This window comes from Cariama cristata, unplaced genomic scaffold (genome assembly GCF_000690535.1).
Source record: "Cariama cristata isolate BGI_N322 unplaced genomic scaffold, ASM69053v1 scaffold44148, whole genome shotgun sequence".
Classification (NCBI taxonomy): domain Eukaryota; kingdom Metazoa; phylum Chordata; class Aves; order Cariamiformes; family Cariamidae; genus Cariama; species Cariama cristata.
Genome location: NW_009633692.1, coordinates 4329 through 19753, shown reverse-complemented (window position 1 = coordinate 19753; position 15425 = coordinate 4329). Strand labels below are relative to the sequence as shown.

At 36.9% G+C, this 15425-nt stretch overlaps 1 protein-coding gene across 1 annotated transcript; it reads left to right on the top strand.

Annotated features, from left to right (window-relative positions):
* The first annotated feature begins 703 nt into the window (after nt 1-703).
* Nucleotides 704-13307, top strand: RAP1B (RAP1B, member of RAS oncogene family). Its single transcript, XM_009706840.1, has 7 exons — nt 704-791; nt 2187-2255; nt 5040-5096; nt 6513-6653; nt 8597-8740; nt 10526-10641; nt 12083-13307. The coding sequence occupies exons 1-6, from the start codon at nt 735-737 to the stop codon at nt 10610-10612; spliced, it is 555 nt and encodes a 184-aa protein (XP_009705142.1). The 5' UTR covers nt 704-734; the 3' UTR covers nt 10613-10641; nt 12083-13307.
* Nucleotides 13308-15425: the final 2118 nt, after the last annotated feature.

Genomic DNA, 15425 nt, shown 5'->3' with positions numbered 1-15425 from the left:
TAGAAGAGATTTTGTAGGTTTCTGGAAGATGTTATGAGATGAACACACCTCACTGGATAGTATGCTGTAATCCAAGTAATTGGCCTGTCAATTGGAGTAAACTAATTTCTATGCCTATTTCCTCCTTTTTGTAAATAAAGGAGATAAATCCATCCAGAGGCCTTTGAGGAAGGGATACGCACATATGGGTGCGAGTTCTTCCAGATACTTGTGCGCTTTCTGTCGAACACCTGTGATATCTTGGCAAGATCATGATACTGAGGTCTTTATTACAGAGAGTCTTAATTTGTTCTTGTCTTTTCTCTAAATTACTGTTTCATGGGACATAAAAATCTCCATTTAAAAAACTTTACAGGTCTGTACTATCTTTACTATGAAATTAGGCTAGAGAACACGAGTAATGGTTCTTTTAAGTGTTAAAATCCTGGTAACAAGAAAACCTTGGAGGTACTTTATTTGTGCTAGATGAAAAAGTAACATCGTTCAGCAGCTAATGTGTCTGAAACAAGCATCCATAGTTTCCATATTGTGTAACAATTAAAGGGACATCCTGCTTTGGTTATGCCTATATCTTCTGCATTTATCAGTTGTTATCGATATTTAACTGTTCATGTCTTGATATATATGCAATCTTACAGTGGCTGTAGTAATGCTAAAATAGTTGTCCTGTTGATCAAAATGGTGAATAATTTATTGTGTGTTTTAGGTATTGAGGGTGATTTATCTCTTGCATCATGCGTGAATACAAGCTAGTAGTTCTTGGTTCTGGAGGTGTTGGAAAGTCTGCTCTGGTAAGTAATCTGTGAGGCAGTTCAAGTACATTTTCTTAAGCTTCTCATGTCTTTCTTCTCTAGTACACTCACTATTGATCCATATTTCTTGTATGTAAGTGTGCACAAATAAACATAATGAAAGTAATGACTGCTGAGGGTTCCTGGCTGGAATAGGTACATCCTTTGCTGGGTGTATCTGCGTCCATTGGCGCACTCCTGCGTGCTGCTGTTTTTGTACGGGGTTGGTTGATTGTGCTTGGTCAGACCTTTGCCTGTCTTACACAGTGAAGTGCACAGCCACAGCATTATGAAGGTCTCTGGCTTCACTGGGTAACCCAGCCATAGCTCTGTGGGAAATCAAGCTGCTTCATGGAACTCCCACAATGAGCTGGCTTGCCCGCATCTGGCCTTGGTAACTCCTGTCTCCTTCAGGATACTCTCTGCTTAATATTTGATAGCAGTCTCTAAAGTACTAATATTATTTTTTTTTGTGCAAATACATATTTGCACGTTTGTAGGAAGTTTAACAGGTTTTATACATCTCTCCTGACAAGTAAATGTATAGCTGCAGCAGGTAGATAATTGTAAACCAAAGAGCTCATGCATTTTAGTTAAACGATTACAGAAAGGTTTTGTCTGACCTAGACGAGCACTGAAAAAGAATATGATGTTCTCAGCCCACCTAAGAATTTTATATCTTTCAGTTTAATTGTGTACCTTATCATAAAGTAAGGTTTAGAGGTCCACTCTATCAGATAGGAAACATTCTCTTGCAAAGCGGTTCCTAAAAGAATACTTAAATGGGAAATCACGTTAGATTGTGAAAGAACTTTTTTCTTTCACCTCTGAATTCATTATCTTACTGCAGCATTTCTGGATTTGAACCTGTCTGCTCTGACTTGGCCATTGAGTCTTAAAGGTCCATTTCACTTATGCTAAAAAAAAATCCTACGTGCTAGGTACACAGGAATATCCTACCGAGTCTAGTTAAAACTAGTAAATGCTGGCAGTCGTTTTTTGACTAATTCCTGTGCTGGCAGATAAGAAGCAGAAGATGCAGTAGTTCTGAATGCAAATGTGAAAACCATGCAGCTGTATAGTATCCTGTTCAACTAAAAACTAATAATGATTCCAAGAGTTAGACAAACCTTAAATCAATGCATGCTTTAATTCATACATTCCAAGTGAGAGTGGATAAAGGAAGGTGTAGCATTGCTTCATCTAACAGTACTTAAATAGGCATATACCTCTAACTTCCTGTTGTTTCTTGTAATTTATAGTTATGTCAGTCACTTAATTTGCCTTCAAAAATCTAATGGATAACTGAGTATACACCTACAACAGTTATTTGTGTAAAATGTTCACAAAATGTCACTATACAAGAAGAATCTTACAAGAACTTTTGTGTTGCAGACTGTACAGTTTGTTCAAGGAATATTTGTTGAAAAATACGATCCTACGATAGAAGACTCCTACAGAAAGGTATATGGAAAAGACCTCTTTAGTGTTACAGAAACTTAAAACTGCAGTACATATTGTCAGATATTTCAGTCATAGCTTGAAAAAGGGTATGCCTGGTAATGCCACATAATGCCAGGTAATTTAACAAGTTTGAAATGTAAAGGTGCTTGTAATGTCTGTCTAAAAGGAATAATTCAAGACTAGCTTTTTAAAGTTAAAGCATACCTTACTAACTAGTCAGTAACAAATGGTAATTTCATTGACAGAATTGGGAACATTGATGTTAAAAAAAAAAAAAGTGAAATACGCTACCACTTTTTATTTTTCATAATATTTATTATTAATTTGTATGTGTGTTAGTATCTGCAGGTAGATTTGGACTTGTATGTTGGAGGTTCTAAGCTTCTTTGCTACTAGGAAAATGTGCTAAAAACAACTTCACGCTCACGTTTAGAACACTGGACGCATCATACTGTATTCCTAACAATTTAACTGACAGCTTGATATGCTTCCATTAGATGGGTGGTTGTTAATAAGTTAACACAAACCTATCATAAATGAACAAACACTTACAGTGGCCTGTTAGTTTTTCTCTTCCCATCTTCAGCATGACAGGAAGAAAGGTCTGACTCTGCTTGCATCGTCTTGAATCTCCATATTCCTCACTCTTCAGTTTCAGCTGAGACCATGATTAATATTCCAGACTAAGATAGTTCACATCTGGACTGCTACCAAAAGAGTTAACCGTTTGGTGAAGGAGATTAGTTTTCGGCTGTGTCAGTTTCTTAATCTTTATTTCTTTTTTAGCTGAATTACTTTTCAGATGCATTGATACTCTGCTGTAGCTCACCATGTGGCCACAAAAATGCCAGTGTCTGCACAAGGGAGGCAAGATGCACAAACCCTAGCTGGGAATGGGCCAAAACTGCAGGATCTCCTCTTTCAGCACTGGACTACGTTTATGTTGGAATAAAGAGGCTGCATCAACAGCCATTGCAGCCTGTAGTCACCGGAATCTCTTCTGTACAGAAGAGGAATTAGTGAGAGAAAAGTGATAATTTCACACTTGTTTTCTTTGACCCCATAGAAATCCGTATGCTGAAAAAATCTTAGTCTGTCTTAAGCATGTGGGCTTCCAGCCAAAGCCAGAACTCTTATTAAAGAAACAACAGCAGCAACAAATTCTATATAGCCACTTTTTCTGTATTAGAGGAGCAGGAATTTTGGACCCTATCCCAGTGTTTGGTGCAGGCCTTTGCTGGGTCAGGCCCAATAAATGACTCCAAAAATATTCACAAGCTGTACTAAAGTGAAATGTTTCCTCTGTTATATATTTACATTCTTCAGGTCATACTAGACCTAGACATATTTGTTGGGTGAGTTTTTCCAAAGATTGTTTCCATGGAGCCTGAAAAAGTAAAGCCATCTTAAGAAATTTTTCCTCTTGCTAATTAATTTATTTTTTTTTTAGCAAACATCTTACAGTGTTCCTTTCAGGTTTGGTCCTGAAATGACTAGGCATATCTCTGTGTATTCTTCTTTTCAAATCAAGCAGATTGTTGAAGTTTTGCTTAAGTCTGGACAATGCTTTATGCAGTCATTTTCTTCTCCTCACTTACTTAGGAGTTTAACTTGCTTCTGGACTTGTGTGACTTTAAAGTGTATTGGTTTGGCAGTTGCAATTCTGTGCTATTAATGTTAAATCTAATTTTGTATCTAAATTTGAAGTTGAGAGGATGTGGCTTGAAATATTTTAAGTTTGTCGGGAACTAAATAATTGAGCATGAAGTCTTGAAACTTGATGCCTTGGTTTACTCCCCAAATATTTCTTCATAAAGAGAATAGATGCTGCTTAATTAGCTGAATAACTTTGTCAGCAATACATGCTAAAATAGTGGTTATTGAAGGAATCTCCATCCCTAGGGGACATGGGGGAGCCATGAGAGGAGTGGAAATACTCCTCTTCCCCACCTCCCAAGCTCAAATCTAGTTACAAAAGAAAAGCCGAAGTTAAACTAGTGGTCATGCATATATCGGGAACAGGGGACACAAAGTTCTTTCAGTGCTGATCTGCCAACTAGGAATTTTACATGCAAATGGAAACGAGGATTGTACCAATAGCTTGAAAGAAAAAAAAAAAAAAAGAGGGTAGCCTGCGTGAAACAGCTTGAGGGCACTTCCATGTCCTTTGCTGCCCTTGCAGCCATTTTTTTTTTGAGGTAGAAACTAGATAGAGGAACTCTGAAATAGATACAGAAACTGATCTGGCTTCTTAAACCTATTTTTTTGCAAATTTAACCTGGATCAGTTTGTTTTGCGGACACTGCTCTTATGTTTGGTTTGTTGTTTGATTTATTACTTGGTTTATTGTTTGCTGTGTACTGCTTTTTCTCTTGTTGATCTAAATTGCAATTAAATGAGCAGTAGTATGCCAATCCAACTTTCTAGCTTTCACTTGTACTTTTCTTTCTCTGTGAATGATCCCTGAAACAAGTAGAAATTAGTTGTGCTAGTTGCTGATAACCATCATTACAAATTTAGCAGCCTCCTTTTTAATAATCAAAAATCCCTAATCACTTTGCAAAGTGGTACTTGGCTGCTGACGCTGCTTTTGAAAATGTCACTAGGGCTCTTTGAAAGGCTTCTTCCTGCTGTTTTCAAAGTGTATATCCATCTAAACTTCTTAAGCCATTATGTTGCTTTATGCATTATGAATTTGCTGATAAAAGTCACGCAATTCCTGGTGTTTTTGGAGGGGAGATTGGCAAGAGGAAAAATTCTAACCACGTCTTTTTCTCTTGACAGCAAGTTGAAGTAGATGCACAACAGTGTATGCTTGAAATCTTAGATACTGCAGGAACGGTATGTAAAACCAACTTTAGTTATGTACAGTGTTAAAACTATGCAAAGCTGTAGGGATGTAAATGTTGACGTGTTTCCTTCCTCATCCTCTAAAGAGTAACTGTGGTCAGTGCATTGGATTAAAGGATGTTCTTTAACATACTAGTATTTAAACAAAACTTTGAGTATTGCAGCAGAAAATTAATTGCAAGGTTCCTGTGAGCTCATGTTTTATAATAGGGGAACATGAGATTGAGTGTTTTAAAAGAGATTGTGCTGCTGTTTTAAGCTTATATTGCCCAGAGGAACATTTAGGCCCGATGGTTACTCAGGTTTGATTTCTGTTGGTGTAGAGAATACGTACTTTCATCTCATCTCCTTTTTCTTTTGTGTGCGAGATGTACTCTGACATTGGGATAAAAATAGTATCGCTTCAGTCAGCTTATGGGAACTCAAAGCACAGGGTTTATGCTGACCCTTTGCATACTGGTCAGGTTTTTCTCTGACTAGTTCCAAAATTACTGAAACCAGTCATTTCCTTCATTGATTCCAGTGAGCATAAGCTCAAGACCCTTGGAGTGTAATGTGTGTTCTCTGAACTGTAACAGTAATCTGGTCCAATAATAATTTATTTAAACTCCGTATTAGAGTAAAGCTATGTAAAACTACAGAAAGATGGAGTGGCTGTTGTCTTGAAATAAATTACGCTTTCCATGTGACATACAGCAAGAGACTTAACTGATTGATCAGGCACACGATGGCTGAGTCACCAATACGAGAAAGGCAAATGCTATTCCACGGTCATGCTGGTAAGAGTTTTCAAACAGGGAGAAGTCCTAATGCTGCTGTGCAGTGCACCAGCGAGTCTTCATATGGAATTTCATTGTCACTGAAGTCTAGGAAATGTGACAAGTCTATTGAGTGTCTCCATCCTCTACACAATCTCCTTGAAAATCAAAAGTAGAATTTAACATAAGAAAGTGCCTAGACTACAAAACGGAGGGTGAAAAGGGATGCATTTACTTTATGGTGTGTTTTAAAGAACAATCAAGAGATGGGGAGAAAGTTGCTATGTAAGGAGAGATTTGGGAGGAATGTAACTTCTGTAATCTACACGTGACACTGTACCTTCTACTGTACCTCTTCCCTCTGAAATTACTCTAGTTTCTGTGACTTTTTCCCAGGGTATAGCCCTCGGCAATATCTAGATGCTGCTCAGTCACCCCAGATAAAGTTCCAAACTTCAGTTTTCTTTAAGAGCAGTTCAGTTTACTACAGTGCTTCTAGTCAAACAGTGAAATATCGGTCACTTTAAAGGGGTGGATGGGGCACAAATACATTGTACTTGTGATCCATTTGTGACCTGAAGTATACAGCAGTTTGTGCAAGGAAAGTGCAAATTGAATGCAACATCCGTATCTATTTCTTTAATTACAGGAACAGTTTACAGCAATGAGAGACCTATACATGAAAAATGGACAAGGTTTTGCATTAGTATATTCCATCACAGCACAGTCCACGTTTAATGATTTACAGGATCTAAGAGAACAGATTCTTCGAGTCAAAGACACTGATGATGTAAGCACCTCTAAAAATGCTTAATACTTACATTTAGAGTTTTCATTACAGGTGGTGTAACATATATACTGTGATCAGATTGCTTCCAAGCTTTAAGAGACAAATCAACCAGTAGATGCGTAGTACAGAAATGCAACTCTTAAGGCAAATTGGAGAAATTGTAACTTGTCATGTGGTATATAGAGAATTGTCTTTTTAGTATCTTCCTGTAAAATACTCTATTTGAAACTGTATATAACCTTATTCACTAGTACTGCAGAAAACATTTCTAAAACAACTCTATTCTTACCTCAGTTACTATCAATGAAGGTTTAAAAAAAGCTTTAAACTTGCATGTTACATAGCTCTTATTTTGTGTGTGTGCTTGCAGGTTTGGTCATCCTATTTTCACGCAATTTCAGTAAGCACCTCTTAGCATTATTAAAGCTATAAAGTAAGGCTAAAACATTCCAGTTTATAATTGATTTAAAAAAACTTACTACGGTTGTAGGAAGTGAATACTCAGTCCCTTAATAAAAGGAAGAAAGGTGTTTCAAATATGAAACAGCAGTAAGAGTGTGTTTTTACCAGAAACACCTTGTAGGTTGTAGTCATCAGGCAGGATAAATTTCCTTCTTGGGGGAAAAAGAAAAATAAGCAATGAACAGTTTTTAAGTGTGCTCATCTCATTTAAACTGTGCTCATGGAAACTTTGCCTTCCTTACTGCGTGTATCCACGTACACTTCTGCTGTCAGTAGACACAGAATGTATTAAATGTTTCCATTTCAGGGAAGTTCATTGTGACTTTTGTAATACAAACCACCCTGCACTTTCTTAACCGTAAGCATTTGCAGGTCTTGGCTATGTTCAACAGATTTCTTCTAGAAGTGATTTATTACCCAGTAACAAAATTGTATCTCAAAAGGGTAGTCTTTAAGTTGCATGTACCTTTCCCATGTAGATCATACCAAGTTATAGCCTTGTTTAACATCAAATTAATTTTGTATGCTAAAATCAAGATAAATGTGATGATATTTGAAACCTTAGTTTACATGGTATGTTTATGCTGACTAGCATAAGCTTTCTTTGGTAGTATTTCCTTGGAATTGTGTTTCTTTTTAGAATGCTCCCATCAGTCTTGAAGCCCATTTGATAGTATCAGGAGAAATACAGTGAGCTTCACGTTGCAACTTTAGTTCTCACCAAAATTTACATCAAGTTTTTCCTGTGCCAAATCTTAGGCATGGCTTGCTTTCTCAGTGGGGGGAAATTAAATGGTCAAAATATTGTAAAGCTTTTTTCAGCACTTGAATTTGGGGGAAACTTACCTATGTCCTTAAATTAGTAAAAGGAAGGGGGCGGGGGGAACCCAACTTTGTATGATTACATTTTCTTGCCACAAAGGTCAATTTAGCGTTTTCTGTAGTTGGTAATTTTGATAATGGAGCCTGTTTCTTTCCTCTGTGTGCATCAGCTTACTAATAAGAACAGTGTAAGCAAACTGCTCTTGAAAGGAGTGCAGGTGTGCTGGAAGTAGAGGAATGGTGAAAGGAGCTTTAGCGTCCTTTATCATGCTACCCGGTACAGGCCACTTTCCCAGGATTTCTGAACATGCAAGAATCTTGTAGCAGATTATTCAGTAGACTTCTTGATGCCTTAAACATCTAAAAATGAAATTTCAGTAGGCCACCTAGAAGATGCAAAACTTGCTCAATTGGCAGTGTGCTCAATCTTCAGACCAGTCCCCCACCGCCCTGCCAAACAGCAGGCAAAAAATGCAGTCCCTTTGATTTGAAGATGACAGTATTGCATAACTGTAAACTTAAGTTTCAGTTATACCAGAGCTTGATTATTCTGAAAGTCAGGATCCTCTCAGGATTTAGATAGGTTTTCAGGTGTGCATTTACAATGTACCTTCCCAAAATTTTAATTATTTCTTTGCTGGTATTAAATTGTTTTTTAGGTGCCTATGATTCTGGTTGGCAATAAGTGTGACTTGGAAGATGAAAGAGTTGTGGGAAAGGAACAAGGTCAGAACCTAGCAAGGCAATGGAATAACTGTGCGTTCTTAGAGTCTTCTGCAAAATCAAAGATAAATGTTAACGAGGTAAGGCCCATTACCTGTGGGGGCAGAGGTGGCAGGGAGAGAAGGGTTGGGACACTGTGTTCTGGTAACCAAACGTTTACCATTTGTCAAGGATAAACTAACAAAACTATGGATAACATTCACTATAATGGACAAAACTGTACTCTGCTGTTGTGAGAGTTTGTGAGATGTTTATATTAAGGGACGTATTTAACTTTGACTTGGGACTTTTAAAAATTATATTAATTTTAGTATAATTAGTTTTCAAATTACATACATATGACTTTGGGATAAATACTTCTTTCATGTTACATTCCCTAGTTGATACAGTCTCTACAACTGAGAATGTACTGCTAGACTGCTTTTTTTTTTTTTAAAAGACCTTTAAGAGAGTTAAGTCCTTAAAACTATTTGATTTAAGATATTTGCTATTAAATTATTTGAGATGATAAGAACAAAAACTTTCAAGAGTTGTCAAAATCAGCAGCTCTGTAAAGAAAAAAGGGGGGCAAAAGCCTGTCTACTGTCTAGCTACTTATTTATTTAGCAGGAGCTAGGTGACTGATCAAACACGTGCATTTTTGGGACTTGCCATATGCGTGCCGCCTTATCCAGTGGGGGTGCCAGCATGAAGAAAGGGACGCAAAAATTTTTAGAAAAAGAAGCTGTGTTAGTACTTATATTTCTGGAATAGCTTGAATTTTATGATAAGCCCTACAGTTCATTGTGTCTTCTGGAAAACATTGTTGGAAGCATCAGTCAAGTTGAAAGGGCCTCTGTGCAAGATTTGTATGTAATCAAAAGACTATGGTGGTTTTAAGCACAGCTGATTTTAAAAATTAGTAATCTGTGTTTAATTAGTTGAGAATTTCTGGAAACTATCTAGTTTTTCTTAAATACAAATTAATCAGCTTAACTATATAAAATTCATATGTTTAATAAACTAGAACTTACTTCCATCAAATATTAAAAGCCCTTGTTAGAATATTTCCTGCTTTGCAGCCAGTGCTTAGGAAACTGCTGGGATGCCTTTAGTGTGAGGACTTCTTTGATTTAGGAGATGCAGAAATAATTGGAACAATGTCAGTTATGAACGAAACAGATGCTGTTTAATTGTAGCATGTAGACTCGTCTTAAATTAGCCTTTCAACAAAATCATGTTCTAATTAGAATTCTAGGAGACTCAAAGTGTGAGAGAGTCTCATACATGAGTTACTTTTCTAGGAAATGTTACGCTTATGTCATGCTGTAGTCCTAGGGAGGCTGCTGAATTAATTCTCTAGCCTTTAGTATTTTTAAAGTATCTGGAAAAGCATGATCTCATTCAAATACGAGACACTGTTACTGAATATGCAATGTACTTGAGTTACTGTGAAAATCTGTAGTTAAAACTTACTAGAAGTTTCTTTAAAAGAATATGCTTGGAGTGATTTCAGTTAGAAGAAAGCTGTGGCCTGTTTCTTGACCTCGGTGTTAAATTGCAAAGTAATAGTGTGTAGTAGTTGATCACTGTGGCATATATCATGTGTGTTCAGATAAATTTGATCCAGAGATTAAATAGCTGCAGATTATAGATGCCTTTCCAGTTTGCTTCATTGAAAGTGGAAAACCTTTGGCAGACAATTATCTTAAACAGAAGAAAAGTAGGTGTTAATTAAGTATACAATTTAACTTTCTGGCTTTGTGATAACTAAATATTTGCAGGGGTTCTTGAGTATGTAAATATATTATGTGTGAAGATTCGAGGCTTAAGGTTATGAGAGAAGCTTCTTAATTCCAATAACCAACTGATTTTTATATTCTCAGATCTTTTATGACCTTGTGCGACAAATTAACAGAAAAACTCCAGTGCCTGGAAAAGCACGCAAAAAGTCGTCATGTCAGCTACTTTAATACATAGCTGTACTGTAGCTCTGAGCCAGGTAAACCTTTTAAAATTTTCTGTGTATTATGGTTATTAAAAACAAACAAAATAACAACAATGAAAAAAACCTAAACAACTGTGGTAGCTGCTGATACAGAACAGCATTGAAAATTCTTGATTTACATTATCATAGAAATTTTTATGGTCTTTATTTTGCCATTCCAAAGTCAGAACTACAAATATGTGCAAGATACACTATTCACACTAGTACCGAATTTTTTTTTTCAAGCTTTAAGGTGTTGGTAGAGCTCAAATGAAGTGTTAATTCTGTTACTTCAAAACTTCAGCCTTTGGAAACAGTTTTCTTTTTTAAAGGCTGATAGAATATACTGCAAGAGCTCAATTATCAGGAATGCACACTGTAAAATATTGCAGTTTGCATGCTAAAATGTCACTTCCTGCTTTGAACTCCTGCATGTATTTGCATTATGTCATAGGAATTCAGCTTGCTTTCTTTGGACTATATGGATATTTTATAGGCTGCATTGTAATTAGTAACTTGGAAGAGAACGGTGAAGCGATCATTGTAATACTCCAAATATTTGACCTGGAGCTATTGGTTAGTAGACCAATTTCTAACTCGTTGGCAGTTGGCTAATGTTCTACATGACTAAATCCATGCTTTGAGAGTGCTGCTGAAGGCTCAAGCAAGCTCCAGCCTCCTCTTTAAGCAAGCTTTTTCAGAAGTTAGTCAGCAGGCATGAATTTTTTTTCCTGAAACTTGTTCTTGGGCAGGTCGTTTCCCTCCTTCCACCTCCAAGCCTTAGTATGGGTAGAGGTCTCTCTTGATTGACCTCACATCATGCAAGTTCCTTGTTCATCTCAAGTCCCTTCAATTTTACTGGACATATGGTGGTTTGGTTGCTTCAGTGCTATGATCCATTGTTTTGTCATCCGATAGACCTATTTGATATATTGGAGGGTCCTAGTAGGAGATTTTACTGTCATAAAGTGCAGGCTTTGCTTAATATTCAGATAGTGCCGTGTTTAACTCTTTTTTGGTATCAATATTAAAACTTACTTAATTTGAATGACTTGAATCAGTTCAAAGTAAAACTGAGAGGGCTTCAAAAGCGTTAGCTGAGGATGGCAGAAATGGCTGCTCCATTTCCTTAACAGGGCTTTTGATTCAGGAACTTTGATCCTCCAAATGTGTTCTCGTTTTTCAAGCCAATGGAACTGTCATACTGTAAGCAAAACTAATCCCACCCATCAAGTACTACTTCCACAGTTCAGCTTGGATTGCCACATGTATCCCAGTTCAGATTTACTAATTGAGATAGTCATGTACAGTAGAAATTTATATTAGTAGAGGAGAAATGATAAGGTTATTTTCTAAGTCTGCTAAGAACTTCGATAATTCCTGCTTTAGTTGTTTTAACTGAGGAGCAATGACAAGTAGTTGTTACTAATACTAACCTCTTGTTTTGTCGTTACAGGTCTGAAGAACTGTTGCCCAATTCAACAGTGCCAGCATTCCAACTTTATTAAACCTACCAACATCTTAAATGGACTTTCCTGTGGTGGTACCCTTTAAGAAATGGATGAAAGCTACTACATCAGTTTGCACATTCTAATCACTTTCCGGTGTCATGAGAGATTTTTACTTATAAATATTCTAAGTGTATGCAACTGGTAAAACCAGAGCCTACATCCAGTATTACTGATAAGAGACATTATTCATCCACCAATGTTGTACATGTATGAAAACTGTGTACTGTATACTTCAACAATCCCCACTTTCTATTGGAGAGTACAATAATGTAAATCCTAAAAGCACCACTATTTTAGCATAATAAAAGAAAGTCCAAAGAGCTCCTATATAGACTACTCCAGATAACTTTGCTTCATCGGTATTTGTAGCTTATTGTAACTTTTTTAAAGAAATACAGGATCATCATCATCGTATTGTACAAAAGCGCTTTGATTAACACAACAGCTATATAGTTTTTTAATTTTAGGAAAAACCTGTGGAGACAGTGATCTAGTCTTTAAGAGTCCTTTCAGTATAATGTCTGACTAAAGACATGGCCTTTAATATCTGTTGGGAAGGAAATGTCCAGACTTTTCAACCTTTTATTGTATGTTTCCTTTTCCTTGTTTACATAGGGAACAATGTTTATAGTTGTGTGTACAGTGGGGGTCTACAACAAGAAGTGTATATTTTAAAACAATTTTTTAATGATTTAACAATTTTTTGTAAATCATTTTCGGGCTTCTGCAGCTGTAGATTCTCACTGTGAATTCCCTTGCTTGCTCATGCATAAGTGTATTTGCAATACCAAATATACAGGTTTAGTACTTTTGCCTGTTAGTGATTGTTTTACATGTGTAACGTTTTGGTTGAGATGTTAAATGGTGGAAGAGTACTGTGGATGTGAATGTGGGAAGTAATTTTAATCATGTGTAATTGGTCACAGGGCCTAAGTTGCAGTAATTAACTTTTGCTGATTTATTTAACAATGCCTTGTTGCTTTGTATGCATTAACGTTTGGGTGTAAAGATTGTGTGTATATCCAACAGGGAGCCACAGTATTTAAATTGACCAACCTAATGTTACAACTGCTTTGAGGTGGCCAAATGTAAACTAAAAGCCTTAATTAAAGTGGTGCAATTTTGTATGACTTAGCATCAGTAGTTCAATAAATTTGGATTGCCATGCAAGGGCTTGCATTACAGTTATATACTACTTGAATGTTTTGTGTTTTAGTAGTGCTAGTAAATACTGATTTTAAATCTCTTGCGCAGTGCAGATTCATACATCTTAGGATGAAAAGGAACCATTATGAGTTTGTCTTCTGACAAATACATGCTGTAGATGCTTCTTCTAATAACGTCCCACGTGCTAGGGTGGATGAATTTCTGACTGAATGAAATTCTACTTACAGTTTTGGACTTGGAATATTCCAAGTTCTAACGTAAGGGAAAGTCTAACAGAAAAATATCAGTCTTCAAAGATTAGACTATCACTGGCTGTTTTGGGAACTTGGAAATATGTTGCCTGCTGTTTTCCTTCTTTCCAGGAAGAATTAATTGTTAAAATTGACTTAGTGTAGCTAAAAAAAAAAAAAAAAAAAAAATCTCTTGGGAGAAAATACGATTTTTCTGCATGATCAAACTATATTTGTTTGGTTTCAAGGAAATCTGCAGAAGAGCATTCTTGCAGTACTGAGTGTAGAGTCTTGCAGACTTTAAATATCTGTTAGCACTGTTGGACTGAAGTGGAATGTGTGGACTGTGGATGATTTCCTGATCTTGGCTGTGCTGCTGAAAATTAATGTCACACCCAAATACTTGGTACCTCCTGTTTCTCTGGCACAGAATTATCAAAGCTTTTTCTAATCCATTCCTGCAAATTCAGTCAGATTAGGTTAGCTAATACCGGTAAGCTTTGAGATAGTTTACGTTGCCCAAAATGTATTAAGGAGCCCAGCAGATCCTTCCTGCTGGTCTCATTTCATCAGTCATCACTACTGTTTAATGGAGTTTTTTTCACTGTGCAGAGTCAGAGTTAAAACTGAAATTCCCTTTTATTTATCATTAGAAACCAGAACATGTGGTTGATGATCCGCATAAATATCTCTTTTGGTACGCTCTGCATCCTGATTGGTCCCCAGAGTAGTTGTGACTGGAGCACTTAGATGCTCCAGTTCTTTTTTCACTAGGTACCTTCCTCCTTGATGAGCTAATCAGTATTTTTCCTCCCTTCATTTTCAACCTCTGCTTATTCAGGTCTTATAACACTTTTATGTCCCAGTTGTCCTTTTATTGGTCTTCTTTTTAATGTGTTTCTTTTCCAAGCAGCTGTCAGATGGCGTTGAGGGAGAGAAAATTCTTTGATAACATTAGAGAGGGGGCCGTGGTCTGGTCTCGGTGTCCAGCCAGAGAGTACTGGTTACAGGGAACACCAGGCTTTGTCCTGGAGGCTCTGTACTGAAGCATTCTTGGTTGCTCTGTGGAATAGTAAGTGTACAGTTCCTCAGCATTAGAGGTAGTCAGTTTGATCAAACCCCAGGGGAGTACAACTTTCAGAAACTCTAGGCTTTACCATCTAAAGATGGTGCTAAAAAAGTGAAATAACTCCCCTCCGCCTCCCTGTATTTAGAACTGAAGCCAGATTGGTAATGCCAACACATTGTAACCTAGGTAATAACTAAACCCTGGTATTTTTCTCCTTGAAAACTCAGGCAAGCTTCAAGGGAGCAGTGTCCCAGTTATTAAAGGGAAGATGCGTGACAAAATGATGCTGAGGAAGTGATGGACACGAAGCATAAGGAAAAACACATGAAAGAATTTTCTTCATATCTGAGTAACTGTGGCATACAAAGCTGCTCCCACTGAGGAAGTGAACATCCAGTTCCCCACAGGAATTGGAACTATGTAAGCAGTTACCAATTCTAGAAAAGAATCCTATCTGCTGAAATTTTTGAACAAACTTTTACATATCTTCAGGATAACTGCTTTGTGTATCAGTGCTGAAGAAGTTCACGCTTGAACTACGTGTACATAAACAGAACACTCCTAAAGCTTTGGATGAAAACACGCATAATTCATATTTTGAGAACTAATGCAGTAATTTTTCAAATTCAGTGTTAATACACACGTATTACTGCTTGTAAACTTAGCTTATGCTTACAGTGCACACAAAGGTGGTGACTCCTTTATTTCCACCCTAATCTGAAACTGGTATATGTCAGTATTTAAATGTCTGAGCTTTCTATGGACTAAGTAATGTTTATGTCCTTAAGTACGGAGTGTTATTTAATGGTATTGCACTCTTCA

Bases quoted from the DNA above. Each gene is read 5' to 3' on its own strand.
- RAP1B (XM_009706840.1), top strand. From the start codon at position 735: ATGCGTGAATACAAGCTAGTAGTTCTTGGTTCTGGAGGTGTTGGAAAG. The intron at 2,256-5,039 runs GTATATGGAAAA...TTCTCTTGACAG, and splicing joins TAGAAGACTCCTACAGAAAG to CAAGTTGAAGTAGATGCACA. The intron at 8,741-10,525 runs GTAAGGCCCATT...TTATATTCTCAG, and splicing joins CAAAGATAAATGTTAACGAG to ATCTTTTATGACCTTGTGCG.